Source organism: Podarcis filfolensis, assembly GCF_964270895.1.
Source record: "Podarcis filfolensis genome assembly, chromosome: 15".
Lineage (NCBI taxonomy): Eukaryota > Metazoa > Chordata > Lepidosauria > Squamata > Lacertidae > Podarcis > Podarcis filfolensis.
In genome coordinates this window covers 11,954,948-11,981,932 of record NC_139618.1, presented here as the reverse complement: position 1 = coordinate 11,981,932, position 26,985 = coordinate 11,954,948, and the positions used below count along the sequence as shown (strand labels likewise).

General features: G+C 44.1%; 1 protein-coding gene across 2 annotated transcripts; it reads left to right on the top strand.

Moving 5' to 3' along the window:
• Positions 1-694: 694 nt before the first annotated feature.
• Positions 695-26,822, top strand: LRWD1 (leucine rich repeats and WD repeat domain containing 1). 2 transcript variants are annotated; one of them, XM_083587586.1, is made up of 17 exons: positions 695-1,035; positions 3,892-4,023; positions 5,271-5,505; positions 6,990-7,109; positions 9,126-9,278; positions 10,918-11,163; positions 13,121-13,453; positions 14,086-14,133; positions 15,784-15,910; positions 17,654-17,763; positions 19,195-19,402; positions 20,258-20,330; positions 20,413-20,556; positions 21,780-21,877; positions 24,923-25,081; positions 25,976-26,100; positions 26,410-26,822. In XM_083587586.1, the coding sequence occupies exons 1-17, from the start codon at positions 710-712 to the stop codon at positions 26,548-26,550; spliced, it is 2,778 nt and encodes a 925-aa protein (XP_083443712.1). In that variant the 5' UTR covers positions 695-709; the 3' UTR covers positions 26,551-26,822. The 2 variants fall into 2 exon arrangements, with proteins under 2 accessions (XP_083443712.1, XP_083443713.1); XM_083587587.1 differs by lacking the exon at positions 14,086-14,133.
• The last annotated feature ends 163 nt before the right edge of the window (positions 26,823-26,985 follow it).

Sequence of the window (26,985 nt, the reverse complement as noted above, 5' to 3'; positions counted from 1 at the left end):
TTCCACAGTAGGGACATTCGTGCCTTTCTCTTAGCAAGTTTCTCATGTCTGCCCTTTTAGGTTCTATTTAGGATAAATGGGTCTTCTTGGAGTAAAATATAACGGAATAAACAAGACTTTCAAACTACCACATCAGTTACTTGGGGAATTTTTTTTAACAAGTTATTCAATTGTAATGTATCTGAAAACCTAGTCCAGCTTTCCTTTTAAAAATGTGTTCCAAAGCCGAGCGGTCTATTTTACATGATAGAATCAACACGTCGAAAGAATCCTCGTTAGTATTTCATTTCATGGACATCAATGAACGAGAAGCGAGTTTCACAGTTTTAACGATGTGCTGCGTGAAGAAGGGCTTTTTCCTCTTGAATCTCCCAACATTCAGCTTCGCGGGATGTCCGCGAGTTCGAGTGTTAGGCGAGAGAGGGAGGAAAACACTTTCCTCTACCCACTTTCTCCATGATTGCCATGATCGTGTCACTTTTCCCGCGCCTTTCCCCCCCCAAACTAAAGGAGCCCCAAACCTTTCCTCGCAGCGAAGTGGCTCCTGCGGCCCCTTTCCTCCCACCCACTACTATTACTGCAGTAATGGTGGGCCACTCGGCACCCCCTCAAGAGGCGCGCGCCCCTCGGCCGAAGGCAGGGGCTCCTTCCCCCTCCTCTTCCTACACACACCTCCCCGCTTCCTCCAAACCTTCCCCCTCGCCCCTGAATGCCCACCCACTTCCCCCACCATCACTCCTCCTCCTCCGATGCCGCGCGTGGTACCTGCGGGGGCGGAGCGGCCTCGCAGAGCAGGCAGCCGCGGACCCCTTTGCACCCGCAGCAGCCCCCGGGCTCGCCTCCCGCTCCCCGTCCTCCGGAGGCGGCAGCAGCAGCAGCAGCGGCGGCCGCCACCGCCGCCTCCTCCTCCATCCCGACCCCGGTAGCTCTTGCCGCCGCCACCGGCCTTGTCGGGAGGGCCTCCCTCGGAGCTTCCGGTTCGCCGAGCCCTGGCGGCGGCGGCGGCAGGAGCAGGAGCCCCTTCGCCCGCCTGAGGTAAAAAAAAAAAAAAAAGGCCCCGGGGCCGAGGAGGTGGAGAGCGGGGCTGGAGGGGGCGGGATGGCTGCGCTCGAGGCGCCTCAGGCGCGCACGCGGCGGGGAGGCGAAGCGGCCCGTCGCCCAACGTTCCTCTCCCAAGGCCCCGCCGGACTGGTGGTGGTTTAGCAGCGGGGAGGAGGGCGGACTCGATCTCCCAGCAGCGCATTGCGCGGCGCGCCTACAGAAAAGCATTCTCGGGCCCTCCCGGGGCATGGCGGGAATTGTAGTGCCGGGCTTTGTGTGTTTTAGAAGAGAAAAAAAAGATGCCGTCGTGGGCCGTTTCTCCCGTTGCCACCTACGCAGCCGGGGGGAGGGGGTGTCTTCTTGGCCGCCTCCTCACCTCAAAATGAGTGGGGTGGGAAGAGGAAATTTCGGGGGGGCCCCGCCACCGTGTCTCTGTTCTCAGACAAGGGGAGCAGCTGCCGGCCCCTCGCCTTGGTTTTTGAGACAATGCCGCCCCTCAGAAACGGGCCGCGCGGGTCTTCCGCGCCCCCCGCACCTCGGATGCCAGCGCGAGGAGGTTTACCTCAGGGAAAGGATCCACCTCGCTAACTCCCGCCTCGGTGGTTTATTACCCCGCCCCGCCGCCGCTGCTTTCCCGCCACACCGCCCTTTCCCGTTTAAGACATTTCCCACTCCCCTCAAAGAAAACCCCCGGGTTATCGTGGGAGCTGGGTGGTACGGCGGGGACGACGACCACGGGTTTTAAAAATGAAATTAAAGCAGCAGCAGCCCTGCCTAAATATGCGTGGCGGCAACCCGCGTTTAACCACAGAGAGCGTTCATTCAGAGTGCACAGCCATTAAGACTGTGCTTTCCATGTAAACCTCAGTCTCCCTGCTCCCAGAATTGATAGATAGTAACAGTAATGCATATGGCTTTGGTGTTGTTGTTTTTGCCCCCCCCTTTCATTCAGAAACAAATCCGAAGCTGCTTTGCAAGACAAGGTATCATATATGCAACAATTCACAAAATATAAAAGCAGGATCCTTCAACCCTACTCACGAGTTGTAAATGGTACAAGTGAGACAGCAGACTTGCCCTGCAACCAGTGGCGTAGCGTGGGGGGTGCAGGGGGGGCCGGCTGCACCGGGCGCAACATCTGGGGGTTAAGGTTAGGGGGCGCAAATCCACGGGTTAGGGGGCGCAAATCCACGCGTTAGGGGTGCAAATTACTTGCCTTGCCCCGGGTTCTGACAACCCACGCTACGCCACTGCCTGCAACACCATGGCCCAGTTTGCACATCATGGCAAATTGTAGTTAAGTCTCTGTTCCATGCAACAAGCCACAATACTTGTGTTCCATGCAACAAGCCATAATACTAGTGTTCGGTGCAAACCAGGAATTGTGGTTTGTTTTGCTTAAAGCAGGTGGTGGCAGTTCAGCTGCAGACACCCTTCAATGAGACTGATTATCTTGGCCCGTTCTAGCCTGACGAGGTCCAGTTTTAGGATATTATCTTCCTTGGTTTTCCTGATACAGTGGTGCCCCGCAAGACGAATGCCTCGCAAGACGGAAAACTCGCTAGACGAAAGAGTTTTCCGTTTTGGAGGTGCTTCGCAAAACGAATTTCCTATGGGCTTGCGTCGCAAGACGAAAATGTATTGTGAGTTCCTGCGGGGGTTTTTTTCCTTCCCCCCCCCTTTTTCTAAGCCGATAAGCCGCTAAAAGCCGCTAATAGCGCTAATCCGCTAATCCGTCAATGGGCTTGCTGACGAAAAAGAAGAGACTCGCAGAATGGATTCTTTTCGTCTTGCGAGGCACCACTGTAGATGACTTTTATTGGGAAAAGGACAAGGGGAGTACAGCCTTGTAGGATCCCTTTGTTCCTCAGCATCTTTTGCTATGCTTGACCATTGTCTCCTGTGAGTTGGAGACAATGTTTTGCAGTGGTTTCACACCTCAATAATGGTTTGGTTCCAGAGACTAGTACTGGGCAAATGTGCCTCTGCCCCTTGGCAGCTGTCATAGGGCAGGATCTCTCCCCCCCCCATGCTGTTGAATGTATATATCTGAAGCAGCTGGGGAGTGTCATTAGGAGTTTTGGAACAAATTGTAACTAGGATGCAGATGACACCCAGCTGTATTTCTCTGCAGCATCTGAATCAGGAATTTGCATGTCCTAAACCAGTGCCTGCATGCAATTATGGGTTCGATAAGTGCTAATAAATTGAGCGTCCTAGTAAGATGGGTTAGTCCCAGGTCCAGGAATTAGGTTGTATACTTGCCCTGGATGGGGCTATCCCTTTCAAGGAATAGGTCCACAGTTCTGGGATGCTTCAGGGTCCATTACTGTTATGAATACATTTAAATAGGTACCTTTATTCTCTGTAAATCTCAACTTTTCACAATTAAAGAACCCCCAAAATTAGCACACGGTTTCTAAGTCCCTGAAGGACAATTTCCGGGTACAGGATGAAAGTTCTTAGAGATAAATCTGCAGATAGATACAAAAGCAGTCGTTAACTTGGCTGTATGTTAATATTTATACAAAGATTAAGTTTTCTGCTTAGTATAATTCAAGTTACATAGTTTTTATTTTGAACACAAAGTAGCTGTAATAACATATTATGTACACAACAGAACCCACTTGTAGGCTTCTGTGGAGTTGATGTCTCCAGCTTGCAATTGAATGCAAGAGATTTGGTAATATAGAACTGTACTTTTCTTTCTAAATTCTCACAGACAGATGGTTGTTTAAAACCCTCAGCCTTTGGCTCCAACTGCAGATTACTTTGTTTCTGTTTGGCAACACAATTTATTGCTACTGGATTAGGATTGTGCTCTCATTCTTTCTCTCTTTTTTCCACCAGGAAGTTTTCATTCAATATTTTTGGGTTTGCAGAAAACCAGAAAAGATTAAAAATGTCCAAAATTACCACAGAACTTCTGTTGGAAAGGGCAGTGCCTAAATCTACTAGGCTGCGAAAAATCAAAATTCTGAAGTAAGTGCAGTCATATGTTTATAAAAGAAGAAAGATAATTGGTGCAGTTAGATTTTAGTAATTTGAGTTGCTTAAGCGATTGTAATATTACTTTCACAGAAAAATCAGGGCATTAAATTAAATGCCTCAAATCACAGAAATGTAAAACTGAGCATGCATTTCCAAGCAATGCATTCTACCAATAAATATTGGTAAATATTCATTTACCAATGAGGATGGAGTCCTTTTTCTGCTTGGTTACAGTCCTTAAGATGCATTTTTAAATGGGGCAGGTACAATTCAGGAAGCATTTTATAATTAAAAAAACCAAAAGTTTCCAGTTAAGATGGTGCTGTGATCTGTAAGAGTTCCTGAACAAGAGCCCTGCCCTCCCATTTAGTCCAGCATCTTGTTTCCAACAGCAGCCAGTTTGATGGCACCAAGAAGCTCACAAATAGGGCATTAAGGTAGCTACCCATCATGCTACCCAAATATGAGAGGTTTTCCTTAACTTTTATACTTACAGACTGTCAAGTTCCCAGATCACTACTTTATCCTTTTTAGGTTGTAGGATAGGGTTTCCTCCCTAAGTTCTTGATTACTTCACAAACTATTTCTGGCCTTTACTGTTCATTAGCCACCATTGCTGAAATACAGTTTTTGCTTGTATTGCTTTGAAAACTCCACATACTATTTAAGATCTTCTGGGTTGAATCTTGTTGCTAAAAATTTTGGGGAAGGGGAGCTGTGCTCTGCTGAGCCTAGTTGCAGCGTTAACCACTAATTAACAAATTAACCTCTGCTAGAGAGCAGAGATTTTTCCAACAGTCTATACTGTTGGGATTTCTTCCTCCCTGCTTCAGTCATTAATAAATTTATTAATATAAAAGCTAATGTGAAAGAGATTCATTCATTACACCATCATAAACAATGTACAGGTATGGATGTTCTCACTAAATTTATCATTCCAAAATTCAGTTTCTTTACATGTAGGTTTTCATTTCATTTGTGCAGGCCCAGATATAATATGTAAGTTTAAGCATTACCTGTATAACTATATCTATCTCTCTATCTATCTGGCCTATAAAACCAGTCGTAACAGAAATGGAAGTACTTTCTTTTCCTCCAGTTAGTGGCTGTTGACATTTTTGCTGCTGTGAATAAATATATAATTATCTCAACATTCCCACTTTATACTTACTATAAAGCATTGCAAAATGTTTGATGGCATGGGAGTCAGTAGTGTGCAGAACCTTTTTCTTCTTCAGCTTGTCCAAGTTGCAGATAACAACAGAAGACTTGGAACCACAGTTATTTTCTCATCTCCGCCACCTCCAAGAACTCGACCTCTCTGACAACTTGATAGAGAGGCTCCCTGACAATCTCAGTTTGCCAAACCTCCGTATCCTAAACTGTGACAACAACAACCTGGAAGACGTGACATCCCTGAAGCAGTTTCCACAGCTGGAGGAGCTAACCTATGTGAACAATGTATACCTGACAGTAAGTACAGTGTTTGGCAATTAACAGGGTTTCTAAGCTTAAACCTGGAGAGCTCTGATGGTGATGATAATATTCCCGTCTTGTCTCAGGTGGTGAAAGGGGATGCAATGCCCCTGTGAGAAGCTGAGTGTTCTTCCTCCCCCCACTTTTTAAAAGTCAAGTTTCTAGCTCTTTGAGAAATAGAGATTAAATGTATGCCATTTTTTGCATGCCTCATTGGGGGGAGGGTGAGTGGGACTGCTGATGTGTCAATCAACTCCCACACCTGTTCAGGCATTTCATTGTCCCTCGGGGTTATACCCAATGAAAGATAAGAGGTGGATCTGTAATATGGTCCAAGTTCATCCTGAATGCAAGATCTGCTGGAAAAGGGTGACCCAACTTTTCATACCAAGTAGGCCACAAGAGTACTACGACACGGAACCCGCAGACCACACCCAAAGCCTAGTTAGTGCTTTTTCAGCTTTGGAAAGGCAGCTGGGAGGCAGGTGGCTCAAATGTTCACAAGGGCCTCAAGCAGCCCTTGGGCCACACATTGGATCAGCCTGTGCTAGACCCTGCAAGATAAATATTCATTTTTGTTACTGTTGTGAGTTAGCTATTACTGTTGCATGGACTTTAGAGAAACTGAAATATGTTGACTTGACCAGTTAAATACCTTTTGTGGATTCACAATAATTACAGGCATTTTTCTTTTCTTTAAACGTTTGTTTCTTTGACACTTAACAGCCAAATGTTACTTAATGTTTTCAATTTTTTTAAAGGAATGCTTTAAAACCTAAAATCTCAATTGCTGGCTAACTCTCTTAGTTGTCACAGTAGGCGGGCCATACCAGGGCCGACCCAAGACATTTTGGCACCTGAGGCCAACCACAAAAGTGGCACAGCCCTCCCACCATCAGGGAAGCAGGGGTGAGTGAAGATCTAAATCGGGAACAAGGATGGAAAAAAGATCTACATCAGAAACAAGGGGAACAATCAAATCAGCCTTACTCAACAACTGAAGTGGGAAACAAAGGCTTCCATGTGGCGGGGGGGAGGGGGGAGGAAAGAAAGAGGCCTGCTCTGAATCAAGCCAGTCAGGTGCAGAGCCCACTAAAAGCCAGAGGGCAACACCCACCATTTATTCCCTAGGGGTGGGAGGAGGCCAGCAGTGTCTCCTATTCTCTGAGAGGCTGCTATAGAGGCACTATGAGGGGTGGGGGCTGCCAAGGAGGAGGCAGATTTGGCTTCCAAGGAATTCTTCACAGCCATTGGTGCCACCACGGCAGCTACAGCAGCAATGGGCAATGCATTCCTTGGAGGCTGAATCTGCTGCGCCTGTGGATCCTTCCGTCCAGTGTGGTTGCCTCACCTTGCCTCCTCAGTGGGCCGGCCCTGGGCCATACATAATCTATATGAAATGCTTGGTTTGGAGTAAAGTTGGCGAGATTTACTTAAAGGGCATCTTGTAAGGCTGCTTTCTTTTCTTGCCTGCCCCCCAGCCCAGTGATGACTATAAGGTCATGTTTCTTCTGCAAAATCTCCGACAACTGAATGGCAAGGATATCACCAAGCTGGCCAGCCATGTGAGAGTTGTCAATAGTCGAGAGCTGACCAGTAGGGTAAGCCATGTGATGGTTATATTTTTTGAGAGCATAAAAGAAAACTGCACATTATATATATATTTAAAAAGCTGTACGGTATAAATAATAGAATTTGCATTGATGGAATTACAACCTTAAATGAAATAGATACATGTAATCAGTGCTTTTCCCCCCTAAAAAAATGTTTAGGGGTACTTCCATTTTACTACTCATATTGAAATACTGCCCCTCAATGAGGCCAAACTTAGGTTAACAAAATGTTTAGGGGTATGCATACCCCTGTGTCCCCCCACCCCAGAAAAAAGCACTGCATGTAATAAAGAAAGGAAGCAATGGGTAAGCAAAGACAATCGCAGTAAGAGCTTAACCAAATAGATAAGATCTGAAATAGGCACATTTTGGGGATCTTCATAAATGTAAGAGGAACTGATCCAAACAAAGGGGATGCTGCCTTTATAGCAGGGTTAGCCTAGGACCGGGAGACCCAACTTATAATCCCCACTCAGGCATGAAACTCCCCCCCTTCCCCCCCACACTTTGAGCTAGGCATACTCTCTCAGCCTTACAGGGTTGTGATGAGACAGTGGGTGGAAGGCAGCCATCCTGTGCGCCTTGGAAAAGAAAGGTTGGATATAAATGTTGGCATCCACCTGTCTCTAGAGACAATGGAAGAGTGTGCCATCAAGGGTAAAGTCAAACCGCTGGAGAGTTACAGTGCCTGCTGTGGCTATAGAAACTAATGTGGGAGAAACATGTTTTATTGCAGCTGGGGCAGATAAAGGCACCCAGTTTCGCTTTTACAGATGCAGCATAGTGTTTCTTCTCTCTACGCTCCTCCCAGCAGGCATTTCTCATCTGGTCACTGCTGTGGATACATGACCTGTCTGTCTGCAGGCATTTGGATATAAATGTAGTAACTTCTACAGCTTTGACTGCTGACTGTTGCAGATGTCTCCAATAAGTAGGTTTACATAGTGAGCAGACATATTTAGTATTGTACTTTTAGAAATGCATTACCGTATCTTTGAAGGGGTGGATACGCCAACTCCCGTGGGTTCAGCAGAGGTTTTGTGTGGCATCTATTTTATTTTCTTTAAACGTAGGACAGGTATGATTAAAACTGAGGTATGATTAAAAATGAGGATAATGGCACAGCAAGCAGATAAAAATAAATAAATGAGCTTAGCTTTAATCTCAGAGTTTTGCCTCAGCTGCTCTAGATTCCAGTCAGGTGAGGAACATTGTCTTTACCTCTTTTGTTCTGCTGCATCCTGTCCCTTTTCTGGGTGCACAGCCTTATATATCTTCTTGTTATTTCTGCTTCACTTAACTTTCACTAACTGCTATTGACATGAAGTAATGTTTACATTTTATAATTTAATACGTTTTCTATCAATAGATGTGTTTCAACATTCCAACATCACTATAATCAAACAATTTCTCTTCTTGCAAGAAGATTAAGTAATTTTTTTTACTGACTCCATCTTGACTGTAAATAACTATCTTTATTGTTCAGTATTGCCTTTTCTATTAACCTATGGTTTATTCACATAGCCTTAAGTTCACTTCGGCATGTTCTAGACCTGCAGCCAAACTGGACTAATAGTGAAGGAGACACTTGAGCACCTGCTTTTAGCAAGCGCCCATCTCAGCTTTCATTTACCTGTCAGTTTGACCCAATTTGACCATTGGGTGGACAACAGGTTGCAGTTTGTATCACCAGCTCTCATGTTTGTGAAGAACAGACAAGTAGTTAAAAATGCCATGTATTGAAATAAAAATAATAAGTGAACACGAGAAATCTGCCCATAAAACAGAAAGTAATTTCCAGATTGAAAACCATCATCAAACTTCCCCATTTTACTTGGTATGAGTTTTCAGTTGCTGTCCATCTCACCTGATGGAGCACCTGGAGCAAGGTCTGAGCCTAAAAATCTCAACACCTGGGCAGGTTAATACATTCAAAAGAAACCTAGGATATTCTGTATATTATTATTTTATATGTAAGTTTAATACGCTTCTCTCTTTGTCTAGGTCAGATCTCACTGGGGGAAAAACTTCCGGAAACAGCTGCCCAAAACTCCGTCCCCAGAGCAGTTGAAATCAGTCAGGAAAAAATTCATCAAGTCTGCACAAGCCCATGTAGCATATGGACCCAGCTCACTCAGCGGCTTCACCCGATGGCGGGTAAATTCACCCCCATTCATTCTCTGCTGCCCTTTGTATATTAGGTCTTCATGCAGCATCTGATACTTAACATAGAATCTTGATGGCAGCTGCAGCTATGCAGATAAATTGTCAAAATATAAATCGGGGGCGGGGGCGGAATCATTTGGCCCAAAAAACAGCTCAGTGACTCTGAAATTTGTCTAGGCAAGAGGGTAAAAATCCGCATGCTTTGCCAAGAGGCCTTTCAACCAAGGATTGATGGATTGACTTGTGAAATTAACAGAAAACCAAGAACTTCAGACCGACTTCTCTACATTTTGCCTTCCTGATCACGGCAATAGGGCTTCCCTGTAAAATTCCTTATTTAAAAGTTGACGTTGCTGGTTTGTTGGGATTGCTAAAAATGCAGTAGTGCTGAATGGTATTGATAAAGGGTATTAGGTTTCAGCTGCAATATCCTTTGTGGTGTTAGGTATGCCTAAACTTATTGAAATAGAGTAGGCATGTGCATGCCTTATGATCTTGTTATTTTCAAAAAATGTTCTACTGACAGAAATAGAAACTAATGACTTTCAAGTAAATTGATTTGGAATTTGAGGTATAAAGCCATGCATTCTCTACAGTTGAGAAATAGCTATTTTTATTGTTTATATTATGCCTACCACAGCAAGATAAAGTCTTCTTACATATGGAGCATTCACAGTCTATCTTAGATAAGAGTTCCATGTGACTTGAAAATGTGTCTGCACACAGCTTCATCCAAAGAGATTTTTAGCCTTTGCAGCCTTTTGGGTTTTTTCATAGGCACTGCAAGGCTTGAACAGTAAAATCTGGACCTGTGTTACTGTGTACTATTGTGTAGCGTCAGATCATATTAGGAGGTAGTGCATCTCATAGCCTACAAGTTTGTCAGAACCACATGTCTGCTGCTGGCATTATCTTGCATTGGCAGGGCTTGGGCAAGAATGAGATGTTTAGAAGTAGTTTTGCAAGCATAGTTGAGAAGTGCACAATACTCATTAGATCAGTGTAGAGTAGAGCATAAAAAGTGTTTGGACTTTAATTTTTTTCAAATTTCCCAGGTTTATCCAAGCTACCTTGCCATCTTATGTAACTGGACTGCCTGCTTATAACCTTATTCTCCCGCCCTGGGCCTCAGACAAGCTCAGCACAGGCCTGATTATATATCCTGTTTTTTGAGGAACTTTCTCTTAAAAACAGTTTTTATAATCTTCAGCAATGTTATGCATTTGGTAGTCTTATGACTCTTTTGATAATGCTAATGGACAACAAAATAATAACTGAATAAATTGCAGGATTCCAGTCCAATTTTTACACTTTTTGCTGGGCTACTTGAAAGAATTGGTAAAAAATCAATGCACTTGAAAGTTGCCTGAGATGTCTTAACCATGGCCATATCACAAATCATTTGACAGTGAAAATCTAAGATCTTTCTTAAGAAATGGTTACTTTAAGCCTAGAATGAACAAGCTGATTACCCTTGTTAAACAGTTTAAAGAGGAAACTATTCTGTCTTTTAAGGCCTCTGGAGAAATGCAGAGTTGTTGATCCCTCTTACAGGTATTATAAACTGCTTCTTTTCTGCATCTATCTTGTTATTAAAATTTGACCATTCTCCATTATCTTTTTCTATTAGGTGAAAATGATTGCAGAGGAATTCTTGACTTCACTGTTAAATCAGGAAGACAAGGCTGCTTCTAAAGTGGAAGAATCGGCGGAGGAGGAGGGGGAAGAGGAAGAAGAGGAGGAGGAGGAGGAAGAGGAGGAGGAGAAGGAGGAAGAAGAGGAGGAGAAAGATGAAGAGGAGGAGGAGGAAGAAGAAGAAACAGAAGAAGAAATTATGGAAAATGCTTCAGATACTGAAAATAAGGTTGCTACTAAGGTCAGAATTTGGCAAGTGAATACCCTGACCACCTCAGTCAAATTAATATTCTTCCCCCAGTAGGTGTCAGTTAACATCTTTCTAGCTCTTGTCTTTGGAAGTCATTGGCTACTCTCACTAGCCACTTGGGGAAAGGCAATAGTTCAATGCAGAAAAAGGACATTGATCAGTCAGAACATTGGCTTTACATGCAGGTTTAGTTCTTGGCATCTCCAGGTAGGGCCGCTTGCAATCCTGGAGAGTCACTGATAGTCAGTGTAGACAATACTAAGTTAGATGCCCAATAGCCTGATTCAGTATTGTTGCTGACAAGGAAATTATGGGTACAGTGGTACCTCGGGTTACAGACACTTCAGGTTACAGACTCCACTAACCCAGAAATAGTACCTCGGGTTAAGAACTTTGCTTCAGGATGAGAACAGAAATCACGCGGTGGCGGCAGCGGGAGGCCCCATTAGCTAAAGTGGTACCTCAGGTTAGGAACTGTTTCAGGTTAAGAACGGACCTCCAGAACGAATTAAGTTCTTAACCCGAGGTACCACTGTATATAAAAAGGAGAATTCCTGGATGCCAAGATCCAAGTTTGGGGCAAGTGCTCTTTGGTGAGAGAACCACAGCAGAGATTTAAAATCACAAAATATTCAGTCAACCCAAGCCATGGAGATATAGACTGTTAGACTTTTGAAATATGCTCTTGTGAGTTGCTTCCAAAACTTCCAAGAGTCCACATGTTTGCAAGTTAAAAATGGTTTACTTACAAACTCTCCAAAGGTCAGGGTCATGTGCTTTTCCATGTAGCATGTAGAAAACTTATAGAGGCAGTAAAACTTGGTTTAGTTACAGTGGGGAAATTACCTAAATTCTTGGTAGAAGAACTCAAAAGAGGCTTGTTAGAGCCACATGGTTTGAGCTTAGAACAACCAGCTCAGACCTCTTTATATGCTGAGCTTCTCAGGTAGACTGAGATACAACAATAGGCTCTATTACCTTCCTCCCAAAGTGAGTAGGCGTAACCTAGCTAAGTCTCACAGGACAGTTTACTCTATACCATTAGAATTAAGCATGTTGGTTAGATGAGGCAGGTTATCCCACAAGTATAACATGGCTTCCTAATGGCGGAGCATATGCTTTGCATGCAGGAGGACTCTGGGGCAATCCCTGGCATCAGTGACTAAAAGGGTCATCAGGAAGCAAGAATGAGAGAGGTCTGCCTGAGACCTTGAACTGCTGCTAAGAGAGTTAACAGAACTGGACTAGACAGACTAGCAGCCTGATATTTTGTTATACATTTCATAAACTGAAGCATTAAAGTTTGGCTGTGATGAACTTAATAAGATGGTCAGCCTTCTGTAATAAGAACCTAGCTTCCTCCTTATCTTATCACCTGGGCTCCACATTCATTAGCATATAAATGGAGGAAGTTGGGAATTTCAGCCACAGAAATTAGCCTTTGATCTTGTCCACCATAATACATATTAACCCAATACAAATGGTGTGGAGGCCTACTTTGTCCTCCCTTTCTGAATTAAGGAAAGTGACTATAGGAGGGATGCATAATAGCAGTGACTGGCCACTTTAGGCAGCATTGCTCTTTCTATGCCTGAAGTGGGGAAAGGGTGGTAGAGAGCGCAGCTGTTGGTGAGAGATTGTGGGGTGCCAATATCTTTTGTCATTGTGTATCTCAGTGCCACCCTCCCACCCCAGCAGGTAGGACAAGGCTTGCGGAGACGGGAAAATCTGAAATGCTGTCAACACATCTCATTAAGATCCCCAGTGGATTTTGTTCTGTGTTTCAGAAAAACAGCAGAAATGTTACTGGATTGTGGGACGTTGTAGATTGAAGTAAAAGTTGTCACTATGCTGTGCAAGCCACTGTGAAATGATAGCACAGCTTTTGAGTTTTGTTGTGAGAATGAATGAGCGAGCCAGGAGTTGCTTCTGTGTTTTGTTTTAATAGGGCACAGTAACCCCCAGCAAAAGAAAAGGGGCTCATTCCAAAGGAGGAGCAAGCAAGAGACCCCATTCTCGCAGCAGTTCCAATGAGGAAGCCTCTCCCAGCCCCAAGAAGCCCAGTCGCTTGCAGGACGAGCGCAGCCCTGAGAGGGCAAAAGCATCTCGCCCACAGACCAAGGAATCCCAGGACGCTCAGGATTCTGAAGGGGCCCATCGGAATGGAGGGCGTCTTCCAAAAGCACACAGCCACAAAAGGTCCAGTCAGCAGAAAGAGGAGCACAGAGAGGAGGATGCAAGAGATGTTTGTAGCACTCCAATCAAAGACTTGGAAGGCGAGGTATCAGGAGAGTCTTCCAATGTAGGGCTTGCTGGGGCAAGAGGGCAACCTTCCTAAAACTGGAAATTTTATGATGAGTTTGCAAAAAGCAATGAATGCAAGAAAACAAGGAGCCCTGTACCAACAAAAATATAGAGAAAAACATCAAAACTGATGATTTCAATTTATTGGAGTAGATTATCAATATCCTGACATGTTTTGAGTTACAAAAGCAGGCTTGAATCAGGATAAACCATGTTTTTCCCATGGTAAAACAAGTACACTTTTCAAATCTTGAAAAGTAACTGATATGTGACATCCAGTGCATATATAGTTGATCAAAAGTACAAAATTATCAAGTTTATGTTATGTCTTTTCCTAATGTATTTATCCTCTCTGGCTCGTTTTTGCTGGGCTGAGCTGTTTGACTTCAAATTGCAAGTGAGAACACACAGAACTGAGTGTTTCACTGTGCAAAAAAAATTCCCTGCACCTAGTAAACTACATGTTTGGGAGAAGGGTTCTATACTGTTCTTTCTAGCATGCTAGTTTTTTGTGTGCAGGGAATTCTAAGGTTCATGCGCATATCTCTATAAGTTAATAGGAATTTCCTGTAAAAAAATGCAGTGAAAATGCTATACTGTTAATTACAGGGCTGGACAGAAGATAGATCACATTTTGCTTGTGGCATATTAGAAAAGGTTTATGACTCCCAATTGTTTAACAATAGCAGCAGCAAAACTACTTTTTCCACCTAGGTTAGGCTGTTTAAATGATGAAAGTTAACCAGCAGTTTCCCTTTGTGCAAAAGGACTGGTTTCAGTTGGTTCTGGTAGTGAAAGCAAATTCTTAGATTCAGAATGTGCTCAGAGGCAGCCTGAGTTTTAATTCCATTTTTTGGGGGTACCTAGTTCAGGCTTGTAGATCTTGGGATTCTAGTAAAAATAAAAACAAGTAGGTTTACTACATGCCCTTTTATAGATCTTAATCCTTCCACAGATTAGAAGACTGTGACTTCTAGTCTCAGCAGACTGTGCATCCAACAAAAGATGATGGACATGATCAGCTCTTCCATTATAGTGGTGCCTCGAGTTACAAACACTTCAGGTTACAGACTCTGCTAACCTGAAAGAGTTACCTTGAGCTGAGAACTTTGCCCCAGGATGAGAACAGAAATGGTGTGCCGGCAGCACAGCAGCAGCAAGAGGCCCCATTAGCGAAAGCACGCCTCTAGTTAAGAACAGTTTCAGGTTAAGAACGGACCTCCGGAATGAATTAAGTTCGTAACTAGAGGTACCACTGTACCAGTCACTTGACTGAAGGGGTAGGAAGGGTAGTGGGTGCTGCTAAATCTACAACACCCCTCTCTATCACCCTCAGTTGGTTATTGATGAGACACAGCTGGTGTGCTCTGAAGAACATCGTATCCTGCACGTGCATTGGAAGCACGGAAGCTCTACAGTGAGGGTCTGGGTCACAACTATTTTAACATCCCAATGTTCTGCCACCTTACTAGTTTGATAACTTTCCTATCTGATGGACTGAGAGCAGGCAATAGTGTGCCTACTGTTTCTTCTTAGAAGCTTTTTGTTCCACTTCAGGCAAAAGTCCCCCAGAACAGCTCATATATACTATGCAAGTTGGAAATGGAGCAGCCGCCAGCCAGTTTAAAACAGCACTAAAGGTAAATTGACCCCTGATCGTTAGGTCCAGTCATGGACAACTATGGGGTTGCGGCGCTCATCTCGCTTTACTGGCCGAGGGAGCCGGCATACAGCTTCCGGGTCATGTGGCCAGCATGACTAAGCCGCTTCTGGCAAACCAGAGCAGCACACGGAAATGCTGTTTACCTTCCCGCCAGAGCGGTACCTATTTATCTACTTGCACTTTGACGTGCTTTCGAACTGCTAGGTTGGCAGGAGCAGGGACCGAGCAACGGGAGCTCACCCCATCGCGGGGATTCTAACTGCCGCCCTTCTGATCGGCAAGCCCTAGGCTCTGTGGTTTAGGCCACAGTGCCACCCGCAACTCTAAAACAGCACTACAGACAGCTTTAAATAGTCTGGACAAATAAAACTGTCTTTGCCTGGTTCTGGAAGGTTATCAGATTTAATGCATATGCATTAAATACATCCCCCAGGCTGGTTAGGCTGTGAGAATAGTAGCTTGTCCTAGGACCACCCACAAAGAGCTTCAACACAAAATGGGGTTTTGAACATGGGTCTCTGTGCCTGACCGCAGCATTCAATTTCTGCTCAGAAAACTCAAGTTCTCTCCTTTGTAAAACAAAGGCTATGCCTTTTATGCCATTGGCGTTGAGCTTACGTTTACAGTGACCTGCTTTCTTATAGGAGACGATCAGCCTGGAGCCTGTCCATTTTCTACAGTGTCACAGTAAAGGCAACAACAGGGATGACTTTAAGACCCAGTTATGGGCCTGTGTCTTTGAGCCGCCACTGGATTGTGGGACGAGAAAAGGTAAGCATGGCTGAGCGGCCTTGGCAGACTTAAAAGTAAAATACCAGAGAAGGAATTATATTAATAGTTTCAAGGATTTCATAGGGTTGTAGAGTTGGAAAGGAACCCTGAGATCATCTAGCCCCAGCCCACTCCAATATAGGAATCACAGCTAAAGAATTGCTGACAAATGGCCACCCAACCTCTATTTAAGAACTTCCAATGAAGGAGAGTCTGCCACCTTCCAAGGTAATACATTCCGCTGTTGGACAGCCGTCCGAAAGTTGGTTCTGAGCATTAGCCTGCCTGACCTGTTCCCTGCAAGTTTTGGCTACTCATTTATACTCTTCCTTCATTTGCTCCTTCTGTTTCTTAGATACGCCTCTTTTAAATCTCAGCTCACTGGAAAGCTCCTTATTCAGCCACACTCGTGCCTCCCACTTTTCTTTCTTGTTGGAATTGTTTGTGATTGTCCTATCAATATCTCACCTTTAAGAAACTCTCATCCATCATGAACTTCCTTCTCTTGAGTATTTCTGACCATGGGATCACACCTAGTAGTTCTCAAGCCTTTTGAAAATGGCTTTCTTAAAGTTCAAAGTGCATGCCTGACTACACTCAATTTTCTGTATAATGAATTGTATTGTAATGGTGAGAGATGTCCCCCACAGCCCCCATTGCTAATGACAGAAGTTCCCCCTCTCTGGTTCTGATTCTTTTAGCAGGCCCCGTCCTCATGTTTTACTCATTTTATCATTCCAGTGGATCGTGTATTTCTGTTTCAAGTGTGCAGGCTAGTTATACCAGTTTTATATAGGCAGAAGCTGCTGTCCACAATCCGACTGCAATTTAAGAGGGATAATTTATTGGTTAGATCTAGCCTTGTAATTTCTTAAGGCCCAGTTTACACACTATCTGATTTGCTAAAGTCACTTTGCCATTTTCGCATTGTGTACACAATGCGAAGGCGCCTTAAGAGGGTAAGATTTATTACTTACTTAATAAGTAAGCCATCCTGTAACATGAAGTTCTCAGGGCAGCTTACAACATAAAACATCTGCCTTGTACTGTGTCAGAGTGAAACAATGAAAGCCGCGTCTTGCTTCAGGGGTGGAGAAAACACAAACCTCTGAAAGGGTGTTCAGAGGACATGCCACAAAATCAGTTAACATGAGATTAAAGCTTGGTTGCCGTGTGGAATCACAAGGAATGAAATCAAGGCCAGTATGAGTTTTGATGAAGGACTTGAAGGAAAGGAGAAAGCTGGCACCTCAGACCTGCTCAGGGAGGAAGATCTGTGCATTAGGGATAAGTGAGTGTAGGCCCTGTACTCCAAGGAGCAGGACAGTTTTGTCTGAAAAAAGCACTGAGATTTTGCTGTATTGTTCTAGATAGTGTTTTAAGTTTCTAGTTACATAGAGCACCTAAAATCTTTGGTCAAGGAAAATGATGCTATGTTTTATATAAATAAAAGATGGTGCTTTCCCTGAGAAGTTTTAAGTTGGTATGTAAGTGTGGACACTGTGGTCCACAGTAGGTAGCGTATAGTTACTACTGGCCTCAGTTGCCCATTTGTGATTGGCTGTCAGTGAGAGCAAAGCAGAGATAGTAGAGCACTTGGCACATTAGAAGTACTGTATTGTGTGGCTATAACCACACAAAAAGCATTTCCACAGCTTCCCCACACCTCCAGGAGCTAAATGTCAGGTCAAATGGGAACACAAGGGTTACAATTACTGTGTTTGTTTTTTTTAATTTTTTCAGATCCTGTGGTGAGTTCATCCAGAACAGCAGCTACCTGTGGTGGAGACTCTGTCTGTTTGGTGGACTGCGAGACAGGCATTGTCTTGAAAAAGTACAAAGTGACTGGGGAGGTAGGGAAACAAGAATGTCTTACTTGATCATGAATGCCAGGTGTTGGGGGGTTGCAAGAATGTCTCCTGATAGGAAGTGGAGATGGTGACTTAAAACCCAGGTGCTGCGTTGAATTCTGTGTTTCCAAACATATTGTCTTCTGCAAGCAAAAATTATGTTACTGGAATCAAAAGTACAAAGCGAGCACATGAGAGCGATGAGTAGGATCTTTCCTGCCTTTCCTCCCCAGATATTTCCCTTCAGAACTCAGGTTACTAAATCTTTTATCAGAAACTGCCAACTCATTTTCATCTCTGTGACCCGAGGGACTTCCATAACAAGGGGTGGGAATGAAAGTTGAAAATTCTGCAATGCTACTAAATATATAATTAGATGTTTTAGCATGCATTAGCTGTTGCTGTAGCAGCAGCACCAATTCCAAGACTTATTTCTTAAAATTATGAGATGTTACAATCTCTTTCTTACTGTTTAATTTTCCTTTCACTGACAACATTCAGTCACAGCACCAAATTGTGAACAAAACAAGGTTTGACCTTCCAAATGCACAAGCAAACCGTGGTTTAGGGCTGCTTCTCTCCTTTCTGTTTCCCATCCACCAAGCAACCTTATTTTTGTGGTTCAGGGATCTCTGGTGATAGAACCACAGCTGTGAGTTCGGCTTGTTAAATAAGGCTTGCCAAGCACAAATAGATACGCTCTGATGCCTAGAAAGGGGAGTATTACAGCTTGTAGTTAGATGGATGGTCTTTTATCTATCTGTCAGCCTTTGAAGAACAGAGTTGGCAGTTGTGGATTGACGATAAACTCCCCACATCTGCAGGGCTAATTGCCCTTTTGCTCTGCTCAATAGTTATAAAAGGTCTCCCCTGACTAAGAGAAAGGGTCTAGCCTTTTTTTTCCTTTTCTTCTTCTTCTTCTTCTTCTTTTTTTTTTTTTTGCTAAACTGGTTTTCCAGGTTGCTGGTTTGCTAGGCCTTTCCGAACTGAGCAAAACCCACCAAACCTCCAGTTTCCCAGGTTACTGTGTGGACAGGCTTTGTAGAAGATTAACGTTCTTATTCCTCTCCCTGTACATTGTATTTATGACAGCTATGTATTGCTTTGCATGTTTTTGCTATGTCCTGGTTTCCCCCTCCCCCTTTCCTGATTTACTGTGTTTCATTGTTGCCCCTTTTTTGTGAAAAGTCTATGTAACTTGTGCTTCTTCTCTCATAACAAAATGACAATCAATATTTATTTATTTTTTAAAAATTGATGTTATACCCTACTTTTCATTGCAAAGACACAGAGGAGCTTTGAGCAAATTTGTACCTAAAGTAGGACATTTTGTGTGTATGCCAAGTGACTGTGTGGGACCAAAGTGTTTATACACCTTTTGTAGTGCCTCTGCCTCACAGCTTGCTTTACTGATGACACATTTCCCCCCTCCAGGAGTTTTTCACCGTTGCATGGACAACTCTGACTATGGTCACTAGTGATGGGCGAAAGAAAAAGCACAATGTTCTGGCTGCTGCTGGGAGACGAGGAATTGTGAAGTTAATTCATGTGACCGCTGATTACTGCTATGGAGAGATCAAGGCGCACAAGAAACCCATTGCTACTGCCTGCTTCAGTCCAACTTCTGAGACACATCTTTTCAGTAAGTCTCCCTCCAGGTTCACTCAGTCAGCCCTTGCCAAAAGGCCTTTTTTCCATGAGGCAATGCAAAATAATGCTGTCTTTGTCTGTTCCATAGTTTAGGACTGTTAATTCATTACAAATCTAAAGCCAGAATTTTGCAGCCATGAAAGCAGTATCTTTCAAGTTCACCTATGGCTGATAAAATTATGCAGATTTCATAGGTGTCTGCTTGATCTAATTAATTTGAATTCAATTAGACATGCAATGAACATGCGGTAATCATTTATCTCTGCACCATCTACATTTGCAATCTTGAGTGCAGCCATAGCTGTTTAAGTCCATTACTTGCAGTGGGATGGAAACTGTTGCTGCCCAGCTGAAGCACTTGTCACCAGATGAGGGCTGGAGTGGGCACAGTGCAGGAAGTCAGAACCATGTGAATAGGTAAAACGTGAAGTCTACCTTCTCTTGTTGGAAGTCCAATGCAAAAGGAAAAGGGAAACTTCCAAGTGAAACCTCCTGTAGGCACTAACTTCAGCAAGGCAGTGGCTTAATATACCTTCCCGTGCCCTGTTTATGGCATACACTTTTAAGATGCAGAATGTTACAACATTTCTTAATTCTTAGTGGGAAAGGTCAGTAATATTCTAATTTTTAACCACTGAGGTGTTTTTTCTCTCTCTCTCCCTCCTCCTTCTGCCTCAAAGCCACCTTGGGTCCATGCCTCTCCCAGGACTCTCATTCCTCTGCTCAGTGTGGTTGTATTCACATTGTTACCCTGGGTTATTTTATGATGAAGGGCACGTTTTGGGTAGTTATTTTGAAGACTGCCTCTATCCTCACCAGGATGCATATTTTCTCTTCTTTCTCCCAGCTGCATCCTATGACAAGAAAATATGCATGTGGGACATTGGAGTTCCAGATTCCGATTATAATTTCAAAGAAAGGTAATGACACCATAACCAAAGTTAGCAAAAAGTGGTGAACTGTGAATGGAAGGTGGGAACTAAAATGTGCTTCATTTGCCAGACATCTGATGGTGCTAGAGACCATTGCCACACCCCTACGCATCGCCCTCGTGCCCTCTTGCCCAGACCGATACTTGGTGGCTGGCTGTGAGCAAGGTTGCTTTGCTTGGGACATTAGACTGGATGAAAAGCAGCAGAAAAACAGGTGAGTAAATCATGCCTGGTGTTACCAGGGCAGGGGAGGTAGAGGAGAGTGGTAATTATACCACATAAGCACATTTTATACTGCTAGACCAATTACGATAATTTTACAAAGATTATGTATTCAGTTTAGCTTTCCTTGCTGGGCAGGGGTTCTCTAGGACCTCAGTTGATTCTCATGACATCTTCAATAGTGATAATCTAGGAAATTGAGTATAGCACTGACATAATTCCATAACAGGCAACTTACTCGACTGCACCCAATCAGAAAATAGAGGTGTCACACTTGCATAATTGTATCTATATGCAAATAAGCTTAGGCTGCTATTATCAAATCCAACTATCCTATATGATGGCTGCAACTTCCACCTTGACGTGGAGATAGTTTTGTAATTTATTGCCATAAATCAGGGGGCACAGGTCATGGTGCGGCTGTCGTTGATAACTCGTTAGAAGTGTACATAACTCACTATTGTGCTCCAGTTTGTTCTGCTAAAACAAATGGTACTTTTTAGTCCATTGGGTCAAGCTGCCCTGTTCAGAGTTTTTGCTGACCTCAGTACATGGAGAGCAAAGAAAAGAAAGAAGGTAGTAAATATAGTGAGAGAAAATAGAGAACAGGTAACATGTATCTTAGGCTAGGATTTCCAATTTGCTTCTTCTCAGAAACCGGAGAAAGTACTGTAAATAATTCTTGATTTCTTCTATAACTTCTGATGAGTCACACCTTTTTCTCTGCCCTGTCATTACGTTGAGCACAGATTTATGGTTGATGAGGGATTTTGAACCAGGGTCTCCTAGTATTAAATCCATCTGGAGACCGTAAGTTCATCAAAACATAGAGAGATGCCTGTTTGTCCAGGTTGCTTTAGGACTGGGCCGTTCTGACAGGTCGTACTTTCCAGGGTCTAAGGCAGATGGCTTTTCCATCATCTGCCTACCTACCTCATCCTTTAAAATAGCCATTCCATGGATGGAATCTGGGTTGTTCTGCATGCAAAGCATTCTGAGGTCACACCCCCATAGATGCTTGCAATATAATTGCTATGGTTTTTCAAAACATGCTCCTCTGCTATGAGAACCACAAACTTAGTTTTATTTATGCATTAAAAATCTCTGAAAACCGAAGACATAAGTAACTCTTTAATTGTACAGTTATGGTGCTTGCACAATAGTGTTGCACAATACTTTTTTAAAAAAGTGATCTTGCTCTACCCAATGTTCCAGACCTTATGAAGTAGAATTCCAGTTCCCAGATGATGAGGGGAATGAAACAGCTTCCCATCGTGTGGATGGTCTGGCCTTTTTGAATGAAGACATTGTGGGTAAGAAATTTGCATTCAGATAGTTTAGCACCTCCTGCGACTGCATGCGTAAGGTGACATTGTTTCAGTGACCTGGTTCACATGTAACACTAAGCCAAACCTGGCTACATGTGAATGAGCAAGTGTGTGGGTACTCAAGAGGAAAAATTGGGCTGCTTTGCCAGCTGCTGCACAACCTTGAACTAAGCCACATGTTCGAACCCAGAGTTGTCGTTTGTCTCTGTCCATACAAACTTTGAACTGTAGCCAAGGTTTGTTCTTGGCTCACTATTTTTGTTTGCCTGGAGGAAGCAAACCATGTAACAATAAGTCAAACTGTGGCTTAGTTTTGGATAGTGCAGCAGCAGTAAGGCCAGAGGGGGAAGGAAAGCAGCTGCAATTTTTCTTTTGATTATGATGGAGAACATAATACTTTCAAAGAACTGTATCATTTTGATGATTCCATTTTCTTTTGAGCTCATGGCCTAGCTAAACTGAAGAAGGGCTGTGCCTGCCTACTTTTTACAGTACAGAACTAGTTGCTTTCAGGTACTGTATGCGGTGAATGTCCATTCCGGAACACTGAAAAGAATAAGCTATTAAAATCTATGGTGGCCATCAATCTTGAATTGTTTTGTAGAAAGATGATAAAGGATATTGGGACGCATTTAATGCATAAAAAAATTAGTGAAAGTCATAATTATAAAAGACATTTTAAAAAGATCATATGTAATCACTTGATGAGAGCTGATCTGAAGAGTTAAGTGATTTTGAGTGATGGTAACATTGGGTTGCAACTGCTAAGATTGCTGTGATCCTTTGATTGAACTAAAATCATGTGTGTAACCTGGAAGTGTATATGAAAGACTGCTGTGGGTGTGATTCTTCACAGCCTCTTTATTTTTGAGGTTGCCCCTAAGCACATTTGTATTTCAATAAAGGCCTACCTTTTCACTTGAAGCCTGCATCCTTTTCTTCTGGGTGTCTGGAAGGAATACCTTCAGTCTAGAAACCGCTCTTAAATTTCTCCATCTACTCGCACACTCCCTCGTTCATACCCTGGCAGGGTCTTGCATAGTGTTGTGTGAAGTGGGTCAATGTTTGTTGAGATGTTTTAGTTACACAAGATACAAGCCTTTGGCATACTTCCCCAGCTTGCTTTCTTCTTTTGCACTTAGAAACATCTTTAATAAAATGGGAGTTTTTTTTAGAAAAAGAAGAAACATTTTCTAGACAAATTGGCAGTAAGTAGGCTCAAAAATCCCTTTGGGCTAATGCACACTTTTAAAGAAAGAGATAAAAGTAGACTAAATGCCAGAGAAGATGGGTTAGAAAAGTTTACAAACTATTTGGTCAAAGCTGATGACCTTCAGTGCCAGGGCACAGCATTGACTCCCTCCCATTTCCATGCTTGCCAAGTCATAAGAGATAAAGAGAATGTTGCACTTTGAAGACTTCTCTACAGAGAATGGGAAACCTCTTTCATCCCTCATTTCAGGGTTTATGCTTTGTGAACCTGTTATCTTTATTGAAAGGCGCCAAGTCTTCCACATAGCTCCCCCTCCTTGGTGATTCTTATAGAACAGCAAGTATTCTGCACTCCATGTATGACAAGCTCCTCTCTTAAGTCATATGAAACCAGTCCTAAATGAGCACACGTAGGTGGAATAAGTCCTATTTAATTCTGTGGAACCTACTTCTGGGTAGAGATGTTGGTATGCAACTGCACTGCAAGTTACTGTGAGAAAAAAATGTACAGTGGTGCCCCGCAAGATGAACGCCTCGCAAGACGAAAAACCCGCTAGACGAAAGGGTTTTTCCGTTTTGGAGGCGCTTTGCAAAACGAATTTCCCTATGGGCTTCCTTCGCAAGACGAAAGCCCATAGGGAAATCTCCAGGACAGCGGGGAAGCGCAGCGCGTCTTCCCCACTGTCCTCGGACCTCCTCCGAAGGCTGGCGGTGGGGCGGAGAGACCTCCTCCCACCGCCAGCCTTCGGAAGGCTGCTCCGAAGGCTGGCGGCGGGAGGAGGTCTCTCCGCCCCACCGCCAGCCTTCGGAAGGCTGCTCCGAAGGCTGGCGGCGGGAGGAGGTCTCTCCGCCCCACCGGCAGCCTTTGGAAGGCTCCTCCGAAGGCTGGCGGTAGGGCGGAGAGACCTCCTCCCACTGCCAGCCTTCGGAAGGCTGCTCCGAAGGCTGGCGGTGGGGCGGAGAGACCTCCTCCCGCCGCCAGCCTTCGGAAGGCTCCTCCGAAGGCTGGCGGTGGGGCGGAGAGACCTTCTCCCCGCGCCAGCCTTCGGATGGCTGTCCTGAAGACTTGCGGTGGGAGGAGGGTTTTCCTTCCCACCGCCAACATTCAGAATGCTGTTCTGAATGTTGGCGGTGGGGAGGAAAAACCCTCCTCCCACCGCAAGCCCCGGGAACAGAGGAGAAGCGCTGCGCGCCTTCCCCTCTGTTCCCGTACCTGTCCTGAAGGCTTGCGGTGGGGAGAAAAGCCCTTCTCCGCACCGCCAGCCTGGCAAGCGGTCTCCATAGGAACACATTAATTGATTTTCAATGCATTCCTATGGGAAACCGTGCTTCGCAAGACGAAAAACTCGCAAGAAGAAAAAACTTGCGGAACGAATTAATTTCGTCTTGCGAGGCACCACTATATGATTGAATCAGGTGCAGTATTGGGTCCCTCAACTTCACTTTAAGGTTGGGACTTCATTTGGCTTTCTTTGGCACATTACCAGAAAGTAAATGTTGTCATTATTAACCATCACCTTCGGTCAAGCCATAGGAACATGGGAAGCTGCCTTGTACTGAGTCGGACCACTGGTCCATCTACAGTAACTGGCAGTAGCAGCTCTCCAGGATTTCATGGAGTCTCTCCCAGCCCTACTTAGGGAAGAGATGCCTTCTGCATACAAAGCAAGTGCTCTGCCACTAAGCTACAGCCCTTCCAGAACCGATTATGTAAAAATTAGTATCTTAACTGATAAAAGCTAATTTCATAGGAAGATGCAGTGTTCTGGCAGCAGGCACACTACCTAGCAAGGCCTGTTTCTCTTCTCTCCTCTGCAGTTACCAAGAGTTCTAAAACAGGATCCATAAACCTCTGGAGCTGGAGCCGCTCTTTCAAGCAAGGGAAGGGGGGTCGCAGAACAGTGCAAGCCGTCATCCTGGCCGAACTGGAGTGGTCCTCAACAGATCTGCCTTACCTCACCCTCAGCACGTGTCCGAGTAAGTGTCTCCCATACTGCTGACCCTGCCCTTTTCACCAGTGCTGCTGGTGCCTTCTGCCACTTAGGTCCCTGGGAGCTCTGAGCATCTAGAGGTGCTGGGTGGCAGGCTCTGCCCTCTCATGTCTCTCAGGCATTGTGGTTCATGAAGTGTGACATGCTGGCCACCTGGCTTCCATCTCAAAAAGCATGACAGCACCAGATAAGCCCACCTGGAGGGAGGCTGTGTAGCTGCAGCATCACTAGTGTCCAGTTGAAAGTGGGCATTGATAGCAATGCTGAGCTGGAGCTGTGAATCCAAACTTTGCCAGGAAGTGGTCTATGACAGCAGAATAATAGAGGAATGCCCCCCCAACTTCCTGATCACCTTTTTCCATGCTTGGAGCAAAGGCCAAGTCAAGGGTGTGTCCTGCTCTGTGCATTGGGCTGGTGACAACCTGAGGCAGCCCTGTGGTGGTTGTAGGAGCCAGGAAATCCTGAGCTGGTCCAACAGCAGCAATGTTGAAGTCTCCTGTAATTATCATCTGGGATTCCTTTAACACCACAGTCAAAAATACATTAGACAGAGAGAGTATTGGGCAGCTGGGTGGGCAGTACACAAAGAGCATCTTTAATCTCTCTTAAGACTCAGTGTTAGATGCAGGCCTTATAATTCTTCCCCTAGTTCCCAGTCAGGGAGAACAAACTCTGGCAAACCACAGCAACCTCCCTCCGCAACCCTCTATAGCCTGAGTTTGTGCTGCAATGGGTATCCAGTGGGACAGAGCTGGGCAAGATCTGGCCTGCTTGACTTCTCCACCTTACAGGTGCACTCAAGCATCTTTGAATTATATCCCTCTGTTCTTCTGACTGAAACCGTAAGATTGATTCGATTTGGACCCTTTTGCTCCTGCAGCAGAAGAGTATGTGTTCTGTGGTGATGAGAAAGGAAGTGTCTGGATGTATGACCTCAGCAACCACTTGTCCACTCTGAGTGCCACAAAGGAAGAGTCGTCAGTTAAGAGAATAGGGCCTTCACAGGTACAGGGGCAATTTATCTTTCTGGGGTTTGTGTCCTGATGTTCAATTATGGGACAACAGGTACAAATGTATATTTGATTTCAAATATGTTACTGGCTATTTAGAGGTTAAAGACATTTTGAAAGATACAGTAAAACACCTTTGAAAGAGTTTTCTTAACTCTAGAATTTTGCATAGGATGAAAAATGGTTTGGAATATTTAATAAAAATATTTTTATACTGCATTCTAGAAGAATGTGTACTGCAACAAGGTTGAATTGTATATAAAATGAGACAGTAAGCTCTTCCCTCTCAATCTTTTCTGCTTAGGTCCTGAAGTGGCCAGAATTGAAAGCAAATGGTGAGCTGCTGACAGATGTCCTGGTGAACAATGTAGTCACAGACCCCACCTTCACTTACCTGGTTGCTCTCACCGACGTAAACATTGCCGCAATATGGAAGAAAGCCTAGCTGTTCTGGCGTGGCCCCACAAAAGGAGCCACATTTTTCGCCCACATTTCAGTAGTGCAGTATTTGTGACCGTTCTGGAAATAACCAAGGTTGGGGTGGGGGGGATTTAAACTTCATGTGAATTAATTCAAGGAAAATCAACTGAAGGGTTGGCTGGAAGCCTGTGCTGGCCAATACCCACATCTTTTAACTGTGACTTTTACTTTTATTGGTGTTTTAAAGTGTATTTGTTTTATAGAAAGACAGTATTTAATAAAACTTGATAAAAGCTAGCTGAAGTTCTTTTTAAATTATGGCAGGCAGGAGAGTTGACAGGGACCACTTTGCTGAGCACTAACATCCTGCATATATCACTTAAAAATGACACAAACACCCCTCAGAATTGGGAAAATGTTAAATATGTTTGAGTAGATTAAGCGTTTTAAGTAGTGGTTA